The sequence below is a fragment of the Octodon degus genome, unplaced genomic scaffold (genome assembly GCF_000260255.1).
Source record: "Octodon degus isolate 3935 unplaced genomic scaffold, OctDeg1.0 scaffold00026, whole genome shotgun sequence".
NCBI lineage: Eukaryota > Metazoa > Chordata > Mammalia > Rodentia > Octodontidae > Octodon > Octodon degus.
Window position 1 is genome coordinate 1,386,361 of NW_004524602.1, and position 19,540 is coordinate 1,405,900.

The 19,540-nt window shown below is 35.6% G+C and overlaps 1 protein-coding gene and 1 pseudogene across 3 annotated transcripts in view; one reads left to right on the forward strand and one right to left on the reverse strand.

Annotated features, from left to right (window-relative positions):
• Positions 1–19,540, reverse strand: part of Scaper (S-phase cyclin A associated protein in the ER) — a 438,975-nt gene that overhangs the window by 209,280 nt on the left and 210,155 nt on the right. For all 3 annotated transcript variants that reach the window (XM_023712676.1, XM_023712675.1, XM_023712677.1), the window contains one exon: positions 17,287–17,413. In XM_023712676.1, coding sequence (XP_023568444.1) covers positions 17,287–17,413 — 127 coding nt within the window. The remainder of the gene's footprint in view (positions 1–17,286; positions 17,414–19,540) is intronic.
• LOC105741841 overlaps positions 18,299–19,540 on the forward strand; it is a 9,033-nt pseudogene continuing 7,791 nt past the window's right edge.

Below are 19,540 nucleotides of genomic sequence, written 5' to 3' on the forward strand. Positions count from 1 at the left end.
TGAGGAATAAATAAAAAAGAGGTAGTATTTTTGCACAATGAATTATTACTCAACTATTTTTTAAAAAGATAAATTTGAGACTTTATAGATAAATGGATGCAACTAGAGACTGCACTGGCAAGTAAAACAAATCTGATTCACATGTACAAACATCATATTGTCTCACTAGTGTGAGAACCTGAAAGAGTAAGTAAAATCTGAAAGTTACAATAGATACTGTGAAAGGGAAAAATCTGTTCAATGAGAAGAAAAAACTAGGAGGAGGAAAAGGACAAAAGAAAAAGAAGAGAAGTTTCGATAAATATACTGCTGATTTCTGCCGTTCTATTGAAAGAAGCAGTCCAAGCTTCAATTTTTTTAAATTATTTTTTTCTTCTTTTTAATTTTCTTATAACTTTTTAAAATTAATTTTGCAGGTTTATATCTGGTAATTTAAACAACTAATTTGAAGATAGTGTTATGCAATACAACAACCATTGTAAGAAGTCCTATTACTTTGTTTGATGAAATTTTGCATTGTTTCTAATGTTCCTTTTTTTAAAAAAAAACCATTTTATATTCTTTAAAACATAATTTTTTTAAAATTCAAAACAAAAAAGGAAGTTTGGAAAAACTTCTTGAATGAAACTGAAGACAGACTTTCAGACATTGAAGACAGGATTGTAGCTTGTGATAATGAAAGGAAAGATTTCTTAAAAATGACAAAAGATCAGGAAAAAACAATTTAACAACTGCAAGATGACCCAAAGAAAAATAATATAAGAATAATGGGTGTCAATGAGGAAGCAGGAGTCAACACAAATGATAAAAAGTTTTCTTACAGAAATAAGGGCAGAAAATTTCCAATACCTCAGAAAACAATCTCCCATACAGACAAATGAGGCATACAGAACTCCCATTAGTCATAAAATAAACCTACAACTAGACATACAATAATTATGATCCCAGAAATTCAGCATAAGAAAAGAATATTAAAAGCTGTCAAAGAAAAGAAACAGATCACTTATAAAGGACAGCCCATCAGAATCATGGCAGACTTTTCAACACAAACTCTTAAGTCAAGAAGAGTTTGGAGTGAAGTATTTCAAGTCCTGAAGGAAAATAACTTCCAATACAGACTGATCTACCCTGAAAAACTATCAAAATTAATGGAGAAATAAGATAATTCTGTGACAAAGAATAGCTCAAGAAATTCATTACCACAAAACCAATACTACAAAAAGTACTGAAAGGTATTCTAGGCAGAGACAAAAATGACCACAATTCCAAGAACAACAACAGAAAGAAACCACCAAGCAGGGAAAACAGAAAGGAAAAGTAGATAATAAGCAGCAGGAAAATAACATGACAAAGAAAGGAAATGCATATCATTTATAAATATTAATGTAAATGCCTCATTCACAAATGAAAAGAAATAGAATGGCAGAATGGATCAAGAAACAATAACCAACAATATGCTTCATATAAGAAGCACATTTAGCTGAAAAAGAAATTCACAGACTAAAAGTCAGATGATGAAAAACAATATTCCATGCAATAGGAAACCAGAAAAAGTAGAAGTAGCTATTCTGTATGCAGACAAAGTGAACTTCAAACTAACAATTATCAAAAAGAGGTAAAGAAGGTCACTACATACTTGCTAGGGGAAAACTTTAAGAGGAAGAGATAATAATCATAAACATATATGCACTAAAAACAGGAACACCCAACTAGATAAGACAAATATTTTTTTATTAGAGATGGTAATTTTTTTCCATAATTTTATTGAGAAACAAATAGCAATGAAACAGTTTCAAACCAAATTGGTAGGACAGTTTCAATAATTAACACATTGCATACATTCTTCTTAGTGGTTAACTGCTGTACAAGATGCGGACTTGATATCCTATTTACAAACACCATTAGAACAAATCCCTCTATTCATTAAGAGAATGTAACTATATATCTATCCTAACCACTTTGAATACACAGATACTAAATGGACATTCATCTGTATCCCCTTTTTTTGTTTAGTTCCATCATTTAAATATTATAGGTGTGTAAACTCAGCAAAATATTCTAAAAGAGTTCAGTAGTCCATAAGAGTATTGGGTCTTCCGCTTCACTGGCAATGTCAGAAATTAGATAAGACAAATATTAACAGACATGACAAATCAAATAAGCAATAATTGTAACAGGGGAATTTAATACCTCATTGTCAAACACACACACACACACACACACACACACACACACAGAAACCAGATCAACTAGACAAAAAGTCAGAATAGAAATAACAGGATTGAATCAAACCTGTGAACAAATGGACTTAGATGTTTACTGAGTTTTCCATGCAACTACATCTGAATATACATTATTCTTAGCTGCATATGGGCCATTCTATAAAATATAAATACTACCAACTTCTTTTAGTGCATTGAAAAGATCAGTTTGTGCTTATACTCTCATTAATTTTGCATACCTACATCTTGTAATTTGAACAAATACTTTGAAGACAGCAATATGCAACATATTAGCCATTGTTAATTTATTATCCTGACTTGAAACTCTGTATCAATTTTTTAATTTGTGTTTGATTTTTCTTTCTTTAAAATAAAAATTAAAACATAACAAATAAAAATAAATGTAATACATTGCATAAACATAAGCAAGGACAAAAATCATATGATTACGTTAATGGATAGTTTGACAAGTCCAACATCCATTTTGATAATAATCCTGACGAAATATGCATAAAAGAACTTTATCTCAACCTGATAAAAACCACTTATAACAAAATAAATGCCAAGATCATACTGATTGGGGAAAAATGAAAGCTTTCCCCCATAGAATCAGAACAAGACAAGGTTGTCTACTTGTCTTGTTTAAAAAGCAAGACAGTCTTTTAAATATGTTCCTGCTAGCTTGAATCACCAATAATAGACACATGACTGTTTCATCACATGGCTTCTATCATTAGTGGTATGAATGGATCTAATGGATGGATCTAATCCTTTTATTAATGCAATTAATAATGGGACATCATGCATGTACCACTGGTAGTTCAAGCCACCTGGCAGTGAGACATGAAATACTGCATTGCCAGGAACTGTCAATAAATGGTGCTGGAAATATTGGGTATCCAAGTGCAGAAGACCTGAGCCATATATCTCACCACACACTAAAGTAAAATAAAAATGGATCAAACATAATCTGGAAGATTTTTTTTTAAAAAGTTAAAACTTTTTAAAAAATCATTTCATGTATTTGGTACAGGGTCTCACTACTCAGCTTGGACTCATAGTGACTCTCTTGTTTTCAGCCTTCCCAGTGCTGGGATTACAGGAGTGCACCACCATACCTGGACTCTGTCACTGGCTACTCAGCACACCCTGGGTTGGGGCCAACTCAGCATGCAGGACTGGGGATTGAACCCTGGTCCCTGCACTTTCCAAAGCAGGCACTTGGTCCACTTAGCTATCTTGCTGACCCTAAAAAAAAGTTAAAATTCTTGAAGAGATAGGGATAGGCAAGGATTTTCTGATTAGAACCCCAATTGTAAAGATTATAGTATAAAAAGCCAACAAATGGTATCATATCAAATTGAAAAGTCTCTACACAGCAAAAGAAACAGTCAACAAAATGAAGAGACAACCTACAAAAGGAGAAAAAAATTCTGCCAGGTATTCCTCAGAGGACATATCTGTTTTGTTCTCTACCTAGAATACATAAAAAACTAAGAAATTTAGATCCCCCCACAAAATAAAAGATCCAAATAAGATAAATATATTAAAAAAATCCCCCAAAAGAAAAGATACAAAATCTGCAATAGATAGTGAAAAAGAGAAAGAAACTGCTCAAAAGGAAAGAACAACTGGAATGGGGAAAAGGAGAAAAGAAGGAAAGGAAAAGAAAAAATATATAAACACAAGATAGCTAACATAATTACACTACTAATGTCCTCTAGTCATTTCAGTTGCTCATTTATAAAATAAATGAGTAATTAAATAGAAACTTCTCAGAGGTATTTAAATAGAAGCACAAAACATCCAAAATAGTCAAAGCAATCCTACACAAAAAAAGCAGGCTAGAAGCATCATAATGCTGGATTTCAAGTTATGGCAGCAAACTATAAAATAATAAATATGTGTCTGTCTCAGTTACTCTTCTCTTGTTGCTAGAACAAATACCCAACACCCAAAATGAAGGAAGGAAAGGTTTATTTAGCTCACAGTTAGTGGAGGTTTCAGTCCATACTCAGCTAGCTCCAAGGCAGAGTGGCACATGACAGTAATCTTTCATGGCGGTGGCAAAGAGCAAGACAGTGGCAGCAACTCATGCAGTTATCTAGCCTCTTTTCCCTCCTTACACTGTAATACAAATTACCTACTCCAGGGTTAGAGTGTAGCACTCACACCTGTAATCCCAGCATTAGATCAAGAATCAATCACAAACTCCAGAAGCTGCCACATGACTGCATGACGTTTTGCAGGGGACAACTACACACAAACCATAACACAAGAATGGGATAAAACAGAGAACACAGAATGGGACAAAATAGATAACACAGAATCAAGCCCATACAATAACAATTTAACCATTCTGGATAAAATAGCTAAAAATATACATCAGAGAAGACAGTCTCTTTTTTTTTTTTCTTTTTTGCAGAACCAGGGATTGAACCCAGACCCTTGCGCCTGCCAGGGAAGCGCTTAGTCCACTGAGCCATCTCCCCAGCCCCAAGACAGTCTCTTTAATAATGGTGCCAAGAAAATATGACATCTATTTGTAGAAGGTTGAACCTAGCTCTCTTTCTCTCACCTTGTATAAAAATATATTCAACATGGATAAAACCTTATATATAAGACCTAAAACTCTGAAATTGCTAAAAGAAAACGGAAATATTTGAAGCCATATGCACAAGCAAAGAATTTCTGAATAGTACTCAAATAACATAGGAAATAATAATAAGAATTACCAAATGATACTACCACAAATTATAGTTTTTCCACAGCAAGGGAAACAAGTAACAGAGTAAAGAGACAGTCTACAAAGTGGAAGAAAATCTTTGCCAACTACTCTTTGCACACATGACTAATATATAGACTATATAAGGAATTCAAGAAACACCAAATATATAGATTAGTCAATTAAATGCACAAACGAATTAATCAGATACTTCTCTGAAGAAGTAAAAATGGTTGGAGAGTATATGAAAATTGTCCAAATCTTTAGCTAATAGGAAACTACAAATCAAAACTACTGTACATTGAGATGCCATCTTACCCTCATCAGCAAGGCTAGCATCACAAAATGCTGGTGGAGATTGATTGAGGAAAAAAGAGCACTATCACACTGTTGAAAGCAATATATATTAGTATAGACTAATATGGAAATCAGTGTGGGGGTTCCTCAAAAAATTAATAATAGAGCTATCATTTGATCCAGATGAACAACTTCTTTATATATGCCCAAAGGAATCAAAAGAGCATACTATAAGGATACCTGCACTCCCTATTAATTATAGCACAATTCACATTACTCACAGTATGGAATCAAGCTGGTGCCCATTAACAAATGAATGGATAAAGAATAAGTGGTATATATACTTACCTGACAGGGGAGATATCACGATCAAGAAAATGTGCTATATATAGCAAATAGACACAACAGAGTATTATTCAGCCACAAAGAAGAGCAAAATTTTGTATTTGAAGGAAAGTCAATAGCTCTGGAGGTCATCATATTGAGCAAAATAAGCCACTCAGCAAATATCATATTGTATCCCTAATATGTGAATTCTAAAGAGATGGCAAAAAAGTAGAATGGATGTTAGTATTAAGCAAGAAGGAAAGGGAGTGGAAGGGGTAAAGAGAGGTAATAAGGATAGACATGGTGAAACTTATTACTTGCATTGAAACTCCTCAAAAATATGAAAATAGGGGAGAGGGTATGGCTAGGAACAGAAATGGGGTGAAAATGATCAAACTATGTTATGTGCATATATGAATCTGCCAGCATAAAACTCATTATTCTGTCCATCCAATATGCATGAACATAAAAAGATGTGAAAAAAAACCAATTCCAGTCCCTTCCCCCCCTAAAAAAATCCAAATGTCTATCACTAGTGGAACAGATTAATACCAATGTGGTAAATTTATATAAGAGTGCAATATACAGCAATGGAAAAACATACAATAACACAAATTCTCAAAAAAACATAATTCTGATAAAATACTAAAAACCAGAGAGTAGGATTCCTTTTGTATATAGCTCAAAACCAAACATATTTAAATTAATATTTATTATTCAGCAATGGACACTGGGGCAATAAAACTATAAGGAAAAGAAAATAACTTCAAAAACCTAAATTACTGGTTTATTCTAAAACTAAGAGAAAGGTCCATGATTCAGACAAAAGGGGGAATTACATACATAGGAGGGTTTTTGATTGCTGGCAATGTTCTATTTCTGAAGTGGTAGTCACTGTATTTGTTATCCTTACTAACTGTTTTATGCAAATCTGTTTCATGGAAACATTACAAAAGCAAGAGATTTAAAAATAGTTTGAAAATTGTCCAGAGCCAGTTTGCATAATAATATAAAACACCACAAATTGTGCAGAAAATATTCCCATAAAGTAGCACTCTTAATAATCATCCTTAAGTTTTTATAACGAGTATTTAAAAGAGTACTTTTCATCAAGAGGTGAGTATGGTGAGTTAACTGATGGTCAGCTTGGAACGCCCATCTGAGCTGAGTTGGCGCAGTTTTGGGTGTAGAAGACTCAACCCAGAGATGGAGAACTGGGAAGGTGCCCTGGACTTTAGGTATTCAGCTGGACTTATGTAGGACACTGCTCTGGGATCTAGGCGGCTAGCTGGATTCTTCAGTTCTCTAGCGCACGGACAGATCTCTTGCACCCTTCTGCATTTGACTTTTTGGGTGAATATTATAAAATAATCCTTTAAATTATGTGACCTGTATTAAATCTATTCCCTTGCAAACCCTGACTACAACACTGAGGTGTGAGGATCCCAAGTTTAAGTCCAGCCTGGACCATATAATGAAACCGTTTACAAACAAACTTTTCACAAGGAAGCTACAATAAGTGACTCCAGATGAGAGAACTAAAACTGTGTTTTTACTAAGATAAGCCTCATCGTATTTGTATTTTGGAATCATTACTAATTGCATTTTAAAAACTAGAGTACAACTGACATATGATAAAGTGAAAGGGTACAGATTTAGGGTTTGGAGAATTTTGATAGTTGCACAGATTTGTGTAACCATCATCTAAAACTAAATAGTTTCCTTACTCTAGAAAGTTCTAATGTTCTTTTCCAATTAACTGTCCTCTGTAAACACTTCCTTTATTTATCTTGTCTCTTTAAAATACACAATTTTTTTCCTATTCCAATCTTCTAACTCAAGATAGCTGAAGAAAATTGGGAAACATCCTCATTTTAATTTGGGCTATATACTTTTCACCTCTGACAAGATATGGATGCCGTACAAGCTATATTCCATTACTTATCAGCTAGGAGGAATCAACTGTAAGCTGAGTATAGCTGGGAGATCAAAAGAAGATTCCTGGTACTGAATACTCTTCAGTTTCTCAAAGAATATCACAAAAGTGAAAGCAACCAGAATCATAGAAAGTAGAGGGTGTAGAGGATAGGCAAGTGCTAGCAGATCTGAACACAAATTTCTGAATATAGTTAAGTCAAAACCTCTTAAGGCCTAGTGATTTATCTTCTCTCAACTTAGGCATGTGATACGTAGGCACAAAAAATTGGCAAAGGAAGGAACAAAAGGTGGGGTAGAGGTTTTAACTATTCTACCTTCCAGAATTATGTGTTTGTGGAATTTTACATGGTGAATTTGAAAAACCTCAAAGTAAGGCAGTTTTTGCTACAGGTATTACAAAGTAAACTGGTTTTACTTTTCTTAATTCAGTTCAAATTGTGGATGCCGCCAGCTATGTGGTTTGCTTACTCAGTTTCAAGAGATTCACAGCTAAGTCCTTATTTAAATCTGGCAGAGTTTTCTAAAGTCAAGAAAGACAACTGGACAAACTCCATGTTCAGTCCATCTGCTTAAATTGTTTACTTAGGGTAACAGCATACAAACGTCTTACATGACTGATAGACTGCAGGCAGCTTCTAGATGCTGTTACTATCTAAACTTCAATGTGGTGCTCATCATCAGGATGAGAAAAGTCATTTGCAGATATAAATCTACTGTACATGATCCACATCCAGTGCAATGGGGAGAATGAGGAAAATGGCTTTTTGTACAGAAGAATATTATAAAAGTGCATAGATATGAAATAAACATTTCAGCAACAAGTCTCATTTTATCTTGAATTTTTTAAAAAATGTGTTTGGTACAGGGTCTCATTGTGCAGCTCAGATTCCTAGTGATCCTCCTGTTTTTAGCCTCTTCAGCACTGGGATTATGGGTATGTGCCACCATGCTGGGATTCAGTGTGTGTCTCAGGGCGCCCGGGAGCAGGGCTGGCGTATCTTGATTTTTTAAAAGTAATTTTATGCAGAATAAGGAATATGCAGAGAAGTCGGAAACAATATGCACAATGTAAGGAATAATTATAATTGAAACATTGTATAACCACTACCTAGGCATGCAAAAGAAGACTAAAAACATGCAAGAAGCCACCTCGGTATCCAATAGTCCTAGCACTTGGCAGGATCAGGCAGGAAGATAGTTTGGGCCCGGGAGTTTCAGCCTGGGTAACAAAGCACACGTAAAACTTCATTTCTAAATAAACAAATAAAGCTAGGCATTTATGTGATATTTCCTACCCACATCTCTCATTTTCTTTTCTGAGTAATCAGTACCCTATTTTTTTTTTTTTTTTGTATTTTTTGTATTTTTTACAAAAGGGTCTATAGGGTGTTTAGGGTCTCCATATTAGATCTGACTTTTAGTGATTCTTCTGTTTACAGCCTCCCAAGTGCTGGGACTATAGACCCGCACCACCAAGCTCAGTCTCAATCCAGTTCTCAGCATGCCCCCAGGGCAGGGCTGGCTGAGCAGGTCAAGGAATGGAAGCCCCATTCCCTGCACCTGCTTGCAGGCACTTTAATCTGCTGACCTATTTGGCCGGCCCTTATTTTGAAAGTATCCTAATTTTGAAAAAAAAAATGTTCAAAATTTCTTTTTAGTTTATATAGATGTAGGGCTGACCAGATAGCTCAGTGCATTAAAGTGCCGGCTTAGGCAGGCACAGTGACCAGGGTTCGATCCCAGGCATGCTGTGCTGGCCCCACCCCTGGGGCATGCTGAGATGGTGACTGAGACTGGGTGTGCTGAAAACAGGTGGATCGCTACAACTCCAATCTGTATAGTGAGATCCTGTAAACCCTGTACTAAATACACTAAAAAAAAAAGTTGATAGATTCGTTTTAAGACATAGGTACTTGTGTCTTCAATTTTATTGTCACTAGGCTCACATAAAAGAAATACACACACACACACACACACACACACACACACACATTTCTTGGTGACTTATTTCTCTCATTAAACATTGGTTATAAAATAGCTTCATATCGTTACCCGTATCTATAGTTCACTCGCTTTTTAAAAAATATTTCTTAAAAATCTTTATTTATTTGGTACAGGGTCATACTATGCAGCTTGGACTCGCAGTGATGATTCTCCTGTCCTAGCCTCCCCAGTACTGGGATTACAGGCATGTGGCACCATGCCCAGTTTCAATGGCTGGCACAGTGCAGGGAAGCACATGGCATGTGGTACCGGGGATCGAACCCAAGTCCTTGAGCTTGCCAGGCAGGTGCTTAGAGAGCCAACCTATCTCACCAGCCCAGCCCAATTCATTTGTTTTTATGCTGGAATAACATTGGATTGAATGAATATTCCCTAATATGTCTGTTCACCCACTGGCCATTAGGTTGTTTTCCACAGACAGTCACTATGAATGACTAAATGGAGCTCAGATAAGTTGTTTCCATGTGCACATGCACACTGGTATCATTAAGGTGTATGCCTCAAGGTTTAAGTGATAGGTTGGGGTGCATGTCCTAAGAATCGCAGAGAACTATTTCAAGGGGCAGGACTGACTTACATTATTGCAGCATAGAAGCACTGACAATGCTCATGGTTGCTGATACTTCATATTTTCAGCCTTTTTTTCATTTTAATATGTGAATCACATCACCACACTGAGTTTTAGTTTGGATTTTCCTGATTATTAAAGAGTTTGACTATTTCCCCCTTTTTATTTTTTTAATGCGGAACCAGGGATTGAACTCAGGCCTTTGCACTTGCCAGGCAAGCGCTTTGTCTACTGAGCCATCTCCCCAGTCCCCTATTTTCACTTTTATTAGTTATTTAAATTTCTCCTCTTGATCATTCCACTACTGGGTGTTTTGTTTGCTTGTTTGTTTTCCTTCCTGATTCTTAGGAATTCCTTACATGCTATAAATGCTACTCTTTTGTAGATTATACTTGTAAAAATCTGCCATTCTGTTGCTTATGTCTAAACTCTCTTCCTGGCAACTTTTGCTAACCAAGTTTCCTATTCTTCCTGCAGCCAAACTTACTAACATTTCCCATTTCCATTTAACATTATTAACATTTTTGGTGGCATTTTCTTCTCTGAACAAAACTCGGAGGTCCAGAACACATTAATCTATATTAGCTCCTAAAAATTGAATATATTTGGAATAAATTTTGTTTATTATATGAGGTAGAGATTAAGTTTCAGTTTTTAAAACAAGGATCTTTAATCATTATGTTACAGGCAACTTAGTTAGACAGAAATAACATAGGCAGTCAGAAAGGCTAGGACCTCAAAGGAGCCAGTATGGAAGACAAGGTACCTTGCATCTGTGTGAGACAGGTACCTCTGCTGTGGGTCAGATCATAAGACAAAAGATTATTATTGGATGACCACAGTTTTGTCCCACCCTGTGCCCACCTTACAATTTCCCATGTTTCCCACGTTGGACCTGCCTCACCTCATGATTTTGTCTATAAAAAGGCAGGTTCCTTGACAACTATTTGGGTTTCCTTCTGTCCCTCTCTTGGACAGAAGCTTTCTTTCTCTCAATAAATATATTCTGCTCTTAACCTCCACTGTTTGTAAAATTTATTCTTCAGTTTTAGAAAACACAAACTCATCCCACATATCTTTCAGGTTGGGAGTTTCTTTCCCCTACATCATTTATAGTATTGTTCATTAAATAGAGCATACTTCTGAGTGTTACTTCTGTGGTGTCTCATTTTTCTGTGGATGCACAGATGAGTGTCTTGTGTCATGAAGTAATCACACAGGTGAACAGAACTATTGATGTATTCAGTTATGTTCCATTCTTCTTTTCCTGTACTTATTCTTGAATAGCACATTGTTTTAGTTACTGCAGGGTTTTAAAAATAGTTTTATTTTTAAGTAATTGTATATATCTATGGGGCCCAATATAAATTTCAAGACAGTGTAAAATGTGTAATATCCAATCAGGGTAACCAACATAGCTGTCCCTCTGACACACAACACTTCTTTGTGTTGAGAACATTAAAAACCTTTCCTGCCCGCTATTTGCAAAATATTCACGTACCTGTTGCCGATCATGGTTACCTAGTGTGTTACAGAACATCAGAAATTATCCCTTCTTTTTGATAATGTACATATTCTGTTACTAAAGTGATTTTATTAAAGTGATAGAGGTGTAGAGAAGGCATATATGACACAAGTTACAGTTGTCCCCCTTATCTAGGGGTTACATTTCAAAGTCCTCAGTGGATGCATGAATATATATAGGATCTATATTAATCCTAAACATGCCTTAATCTTATATATGGGGGGTGTGTGTGTGTGTGTGTGTGTGTGTGTGTGTGTGTGTGTGCTAGTCCTATTGGGAATTGAACCCATGACTTCACACTGAGCTACACTGTCAGCTTTTTTTTTTTTTTTTTATTTTGAGATAGGGTCTCATGTTGCCTTGGCTGGCCTTGAACTTAGGATCATCCTGCCTCAGCCTCTTAATTAGCTGGGGTTATAGGCATGCAACACCATGTCTAGCTCCCTATGTTTTTCCTATATATACACACACCTGTGATAAAGTTTAGTTTGTAAATTAAGCACTATAAGAGATTAACAGTAAGTTACCATAGAGTTTAGCAATCGCATATGATTTTATTTCCTTCTCTTATGAAGAACTTTCACTTTTTTTTTTTTTTTTTTGAGACAGGTTCTCAGCTATGTAGTACAGGATGGCTTTGAATTCACTTATGTAGCTCAGGCTGGGCTTGAACTCAGCAATCCTGCCTCAGCCTCCCAAATGCTGGGATTACAGGCATGCAACTCCATGCTTGGCTAAATGTTTACCTTTTAATTAAGAAAGATATTTTAAATCTTCACTTTCACAAGTCCACATTGCTAGCATCACTACTCTTAATGTTTTGGGCTATTAGGAAAAAAAAAAAAAAAGAGTTGCTGTGTAGTTTCTGTCCTCTGATTGAACCCAGGCTCATACACAGTGTGGACAAAAATTTTCTCTTGTTTTCACTTCTGCCATGGATTCTATCCACTTGCACAGAACATACAATTTTCCAATGCTCTCAGGCATGCCACAAGATAGGTGATTCTGTCCCTGGGTGTGAACAGAATAGAGGTAATATCAGTTACTATGACTGCAGTAGGAAAAATCAAACTTTTCTAGGCACCTATGTTGACCTTTGGCCTCCAACTTGTCTTAATCTATAATAAAAATGATGTTTTAGTTTCATTTGTCTTTAAAAAAAAGAAATTATTCCTTCTAATTCAGCTGCACCCTGTGTCCAACATCCACTCTCTTTCTAACTCTAAGAAGTTATGATGCCCAGAAAGCAAATCTTCCCATAATGTATTTTGCCGGTAGTGTTTCTGCCACTATTTTTTTTTCCCCCTCAGAACTGGGGATTGAACACAGGCCCTGTGCTTTCCAGGCAAGCGCTTATTCTACTGAGCCATCTCCCTAGCCCCTCTGTCACTATTAATTCTTTGAAATTTCATATTTTCACTTTAGAATTTGTACTTCAACTTCTATAACAAAAATGTTTAAATTTTCAGTGAGGTTTCACTGAATCTGCAAATCAGTTTGGAGAAAACAGAGAAAGTGCCTTACAGAAAGTTTTCCAAACAATAAACATGAGGGATGCACTCCTAGATATTTACTACTTTGATGTTAAGAATATAATTGACTTTTATATATTGTCCTTGAGCCTAACAACCTTGTTCAAGTTGTTAATACTGACGCATCCGTAAATGATTTTGAATTTTCTATGTACAATTCATGTCACTTGCTAATAAAGATTATTTCATTTTCTCTAAAAACTTACAGCTTCTTCTTTTCACTAGTTAGAATCTCACTCAATTCTGAGTAGAGATATTAACAGACATTTTCTTTTGTTTCCATTTCAAAGGAAAGCCTTCAACATTCATCATGAATTTTATATATGTTTCAATTTTAAATACTTTATATATTTAATTTTAATTTTACATATTTAGATTCAATCTGTTAAAATTCCTGAACAGAATTTTAACAGAAAATATCATGCAACATGTAGTAATCATACTTTATCACAGTGAAGTGAGATGTATTAAAGACATCAAAGTTTGGCTTAACAGAAGAGACAAATGTGATAATTTCAAAATATGCAGCCAAAGCATTTGGTGAGTTCATTAAGTCATGGTAAGATTCATAGGAAACCAGGAATACAATGATATTTCTTTCATAAATTGAATCTAAATACGTAAAACTGAAATTAAATATACACAATTAAATTACTTAAAATTGAAACAAATTATAAAACTTATCTGAATGGAAGGCCAAATAGCTCAGCAGGTTAAAGTGCCTGCAAGCAGGTGCAGGGGCCGAGGGTTCGATGCCTGGGCCTGCCATATCAGCCCTGCCCCTGGGGCATGCTGAGACAATAATTGAGACTGGGTGTGGTGGCATGTGCCTGTAATCCCAGCTCTTGGGAGTCTGTAAACAGGCTGATGACTAGGAGTCCAATCTAGTAGTGAGACCCTGAACACCCTGTGGACCATTCTCTAAAATACAAATACAAATAAATAAAACTTACCTCGTACTGCTTTCATCTTAATTTACCATTTGGAATAATGGAAGTGATATGATTTTGGGCTGCAAATCAATTTTAGGGTTGGATTATGGTATAATTTGTGCATTGTACCAAGCCCCTGAGGGTAGAAAAGAATGTTCATGATTTTGTGAAGGAGTAGGCCATGTGGTATTCTTTATGTAGGGAAAAATATGAATTAGACCTCAGACCACAGCAGTCCTTGGCCTTTTACTTTTGTCACTTTACCCCTTGAGGCTTCAAAACATAAGCCACAGTGTCCAGAAGGGCAAATGCTCTTGGGACATTCAGTTAGAAGCACAACTTTTTAAGTTTCTGCTTTTTCAGTGATGTAGTTCCTTTAATTTCTTCTTAACTTGTTGATGCTCTTAAGAAAATCTCCCAGGGGCCGAGGAGATAGTTTAGTAGAATAAGCACTTGCCTGGCAAGCACAAGGGCCTGAGTTCAATCCCTGGTTCCACAGGAAAAAAAGAAAAAAGAAAAAAAAATCTCCCTTTCCTACAGCATTTTGAGATGTTCTTTAGGAAGAGTTGACACAACTTTGCTAGAAGCAACATAATCTCTCTAAATAGAAGTGGCTAAAGATTTTTTAAAAAGTGTAAAATGTGCAACAAAGCTTACAACCTTTTTGTTTCTGAGCTAAGAAAATTCAAAGAGTCAGAATTGACCTGAAGCACAAGGCAAATACTGCCCCTTTTCCTGATCCTTCAACCACAGAGTTTTTGTACACCACAAGCTTAAACCATGAGCCCTAAGACAGTTTTCAGATTAACTATATCAAATGAACATTAGAAAGTATCAATTTTTGAGATCCACCTAAGAGGAGAAAGACATCATTTATCTCTCACCATTCCTTATCTTGCTGCCCAAGGTCCACCAGTCTAGCCCTTGTGACAACTAGGCTGTCTTTAAATCCCTCATTGGGCATTTGGCTTAGGTTCTAATGATTTTGTTACTTCAGGCAGTTTTCCAAACAAAAAGGAATTGCTAGTTACAATTCCCAGACTGGAATCATAAATATCATCAACTGAATTACACTAACATGTCAGTATAACTTGACGAAGTCTTCATACAGGAAGTGTGTCTTGGCCAGGTAAGAAGGATCTGAGTTATAAAAATAGCAAAAGGATCTTATTTGTAGGAAAGTTCAAGTTCTTAGGTGGGCCTGCAGCATATACTCTAAGGACAGCTTTACAGGGAGGTTCCTGACACAGACCATTTAGACCAGGAGCCAGACTACATTTTTCTCCCTGAAATTATAGTGGCATCAGTCGTATTCCCGTAAATTGCCCCTTTGTGAATGAAATAACCTTATGTAGATTTTCATACTGAATACCCGAATACCCTTCTTATAAAGATCATTTTACTTTTTCCTTCAAATTCTGTGAAAAACTAGAGCTAAAACAATGTTCTTGGGATTACATGCACATCATGGTATTTTAAAGCAAATTAGTAATTAATTCCAAGTCTATCTTTTATACTTTACAAAAACAATCAATATACCAACTTAGAAAAAAGATTAGAAATCCTTCCCTGGCATATAAAACTTCTTAATATTCTATCTAGCATGAACCTGCCTGACAATACAGTCTATTAATTCTGGGACACTTTGAGAGGGATGAGCTTTACAAGAGAACAGACTCAACATGGCTCCACCACAATGTTCCTTTCTGTTGTCACAGAGGACTATAGAATCAGATACCAATAGCAGCTGGGCACTGCACAACAGCTTGCCAATTCCCAGGCCTGAGCCACAGCCATTCCACCCTTGGGCCCATGCTTTCTCCAAGCAGTGGTGCTGACAGTTTGGGCATGGCTCAGCAGTGACAGCATCACTGGATGTCAAAGATGCACCAGATCCTCTGTAGCAATCCAGATTCCATTCAGCCAGGACCCCCAGCATGCCCAGGAACCTGTGTCTAGCATTCTCCCAGCATGCCCAGGAACCTGTGTCTAGCATTCTGATGTCAGACTATAATATTAACAAAATGAAATGTTTACAAAACAACAGAGAAGCTGAATGAAACTATATATTTCAAACATTAATTAAAACACAGAACTGTAATTTTACTGAAACGTAATCATGGAAATCTATGGTATGACAGTTGAAAAGGTGAAAAACGCACAAAACTAGATATATACTATTTTACATGATAATACAATAAAGCCATTGTTTTAAAATAAGGAACTGACACATTTTTAATTCTGTAAAGAGTTTACCTCAGAAGAGAGGAGATGGGTAAAGGAAAGTCACACAGAAACTACTACTGCATTGGCAACAGGTTAACTCTTAAATTGGGCAGGGAGTGTAAGGCTGGTCACTGTTATCTGTGCTATTTTTATCATTATATATTTTTATATATCAAATATTCCAAATTTTAAGCAAATGTAGCTAATAAGAGATGGCCAGGACCTTAAACAGAAGAAAAAAATGCCTAAATATTATAAATTATTTTAAAAGTTTTGATGTGTTGACTTAGCTACAAAGAATGTTTAAATAGATTAAAAAATATTTATGACAAAATTATCCATATAATATAAAAAAGGATTTTAAGAAAATACAATAAAAAGTTAACAGTTGATGTTATTACAGGTAGTTTTATCTCTTTTTAAATATTTAATTTTTCTATTATGAATAGTAAATACCTTTAAAGTCATTAAGAATTTTAAACTTGCTGACACATTTAACAACTTTCAATAATTAAAACAAATTTTCTTTTGAAAATAGGGAGGAAATTAGTGTTTTTTGGAAATCTGGTTTAAATTTATGAGTTGAATAATTCAGACTTTCATACTTCCTACCATGAAATTATATATCTTTATAATTCTTGATTAAATAATTTTACTTGTGTAGGTAAAAATGAGAAAACAATGATTTAAAGAGGACTTCAATAAAAACAACAGAAAATAACTTTCATTAAAAAACTGAAAGGAATACAAATAGAAAAATAACCACCAACTGTTGACCAGCTCTGAAACACACTGAAGGGGAACTTATTTGGAAAGTCTGTCTTCTCCAGAGATGAAAGAGCACATTAAGGTGTGCTGTGTATATGCAACAACAACCCATGATGAGTGTAATCTTTATGTTTTGCAAACATGTGCTAATAAACATAAACATTAAAAAAAGAGAGAAAGGATGTCAAAGATTAAGGTTCAAAAGCAGAAGCTGTTACATACCTCTTTTTCTAATATTCTAGCAATCTCACCCAAGGTCCGGTCCAAAGCTGAAACTTTGTTGTTTAACCATGAGCCACTGTCTTGTACTTGCAGTTGTTTCAGAAGATCTTTGGCTAATCTCTGAAGCCTTGAATATAAAATAAAAGGAAAGACTGATATAATGAATTAGATCATATATCCTTCATTATCCTTTTTCTTAAACATTTAAAACACAAGGTGATTTCAATATTGTATCTGTAATTGCTGCATGGAGCAGTTGGTTAGAGGAAGAGCAGACAATGCAAAGGCAGCCTCACTTTGGGGTTTTTTTAAAAAATAATTTTATTGAGAAACAAATAGCAATGAGACAGTTTCAAAACCAATTAGTAGAGCAGTTTCAATAATTATTACACTGCATATTGCTGTCTTCTTAGTGGTTATTATTCCAGACCACAAGTCTACTTTTCATGGCATAACAGAACTAGAAGACAGTATGATCTACCCGCAGGACTAGTTCAAGCACTGATGCTATTAGAAAAATACTGGGGATGGGAAGATGGGGAGAGGATGACAACAGAACACAGGTGAAAAAGGAACCTCCCCTTACATTGTTGGTGGAAATGTAAGCTAGTACAACCATTATGGAAATCATCATAAACTTTTCTCAAATAACTAAAATAAGACATTTTTATGACCTACCTATTCCTCTTGAAGGTATGTTCCCAAAAGAGTTTAAAACAATTTCTTTCAGTGAAACATGCATACCAATGTTTATAGCAGTGTAATCTATAATAGTAAATCCTGGAAGTAACTTATATACCCATCAACATACAACTAGAGAAAGAAAATGTGGTATCTACATTTAATTGGAATGCTACTGGGCTATACCAAAGGTCCAATTTGAGACATATATAGGAAAATGGATACACCTGGAAAATATAGCATTTAGTGAAATAAACCAGACACACAAGCCTGAAATATCATTTGGTATCTCCCATTTAAGTTAGGCAAAGCACCAAGAGAATAATAAATGATGGATAGAAGGGACCAGGAGTGGATCTCTTGCAAATGGGAAGGTGTCCAAGAGATCAAGGGTGAAGGGGAGGGCAAAGAGAAAAAGTTAAAGATAAGCCATACACAAGATCTTAATAACGTCAGTAGATATAAGGAATATAATGTCATAAACATGAGTTAAGATTAATAATATCAACAAGAATGAAAATAGAGAAAGGGAATTAAATGAAGAAGGGGAGAGAAAGCAGTTAAAAAAACAAGTCATGTTATGCACATGTACCCACTCCCCAAGATGTACTGAAAATACATACTAATAATAAAATCCATCAATTAAAAAAAGAATCTGAGTAGGTTTTTATATTGACTTATCAAGGCAGTAGGCTTGGATATTAGCAGGACTGTAAACTCTCAGAAAGTTGAACTCCCTTCTACCAATGTATAGCCAATTTGCTGTCGTTTTCTCAGAGCACAGAGCACTTACTTTCTTTTCACTGAGAAATACCACTGTTACCTAGACTGCAATTTCCTTACTTTGATTTCAACATCTCATTGAGTACTCTTCTCCTTTTCTACTTACTTGCTTAAGCATCCACTGAGAGTTACCAGATGGCCCTCCAAATACACATCAGAGTTCTCCACTTCCCTGTTGTCTCATTTCAACTGTTAAATGTGGAAGATTCCACCAAATTTAGACAAACCCCAGCAGCAGTAATAATGTTTATTTAGCTCCTACTACTACCAGACACCATCCTAACTCTGTTGTATGAACTGATTTATTTAGGCAGATTAATAAAAACATCTGTAAGCCTTTTCATCTCTGTACCTGACCAAGCTGTCCATGCTGAAGACCACTATGAGCAGCATTCAAATCTCAGCCCGTCTCTGGTTTGCTCAGCCTCTCAATCTCCAAAGATGGGCTTTGTACATCTTCATTCCCTGTGAAACTTCACCCTTGTCTTTCCTACTCTTGCTGTTATCAGATCTTACATTTCATAGAGGAAATAAAAGCCACAGAAACAAAAGCCTCACCCTCTGCCATAAAAAAATCTGTGTTTTGTCCCTTCTCTCCTTCACATTTCCTATCATAACCTAGCAAAGCCCTTCCTGCTGAGTAGGGCTAATCTTGCCATACAGTCTCTGCCAAGCAAGAGGTTTCTCTGACTCTAATTGGCGAATTGAGTCCATTTACATTGATGGTCAGAATTGAGATGTATTGACTTACGGTTGCCATGTTATTACCTGTTGTCGTTTACTCCTTTTT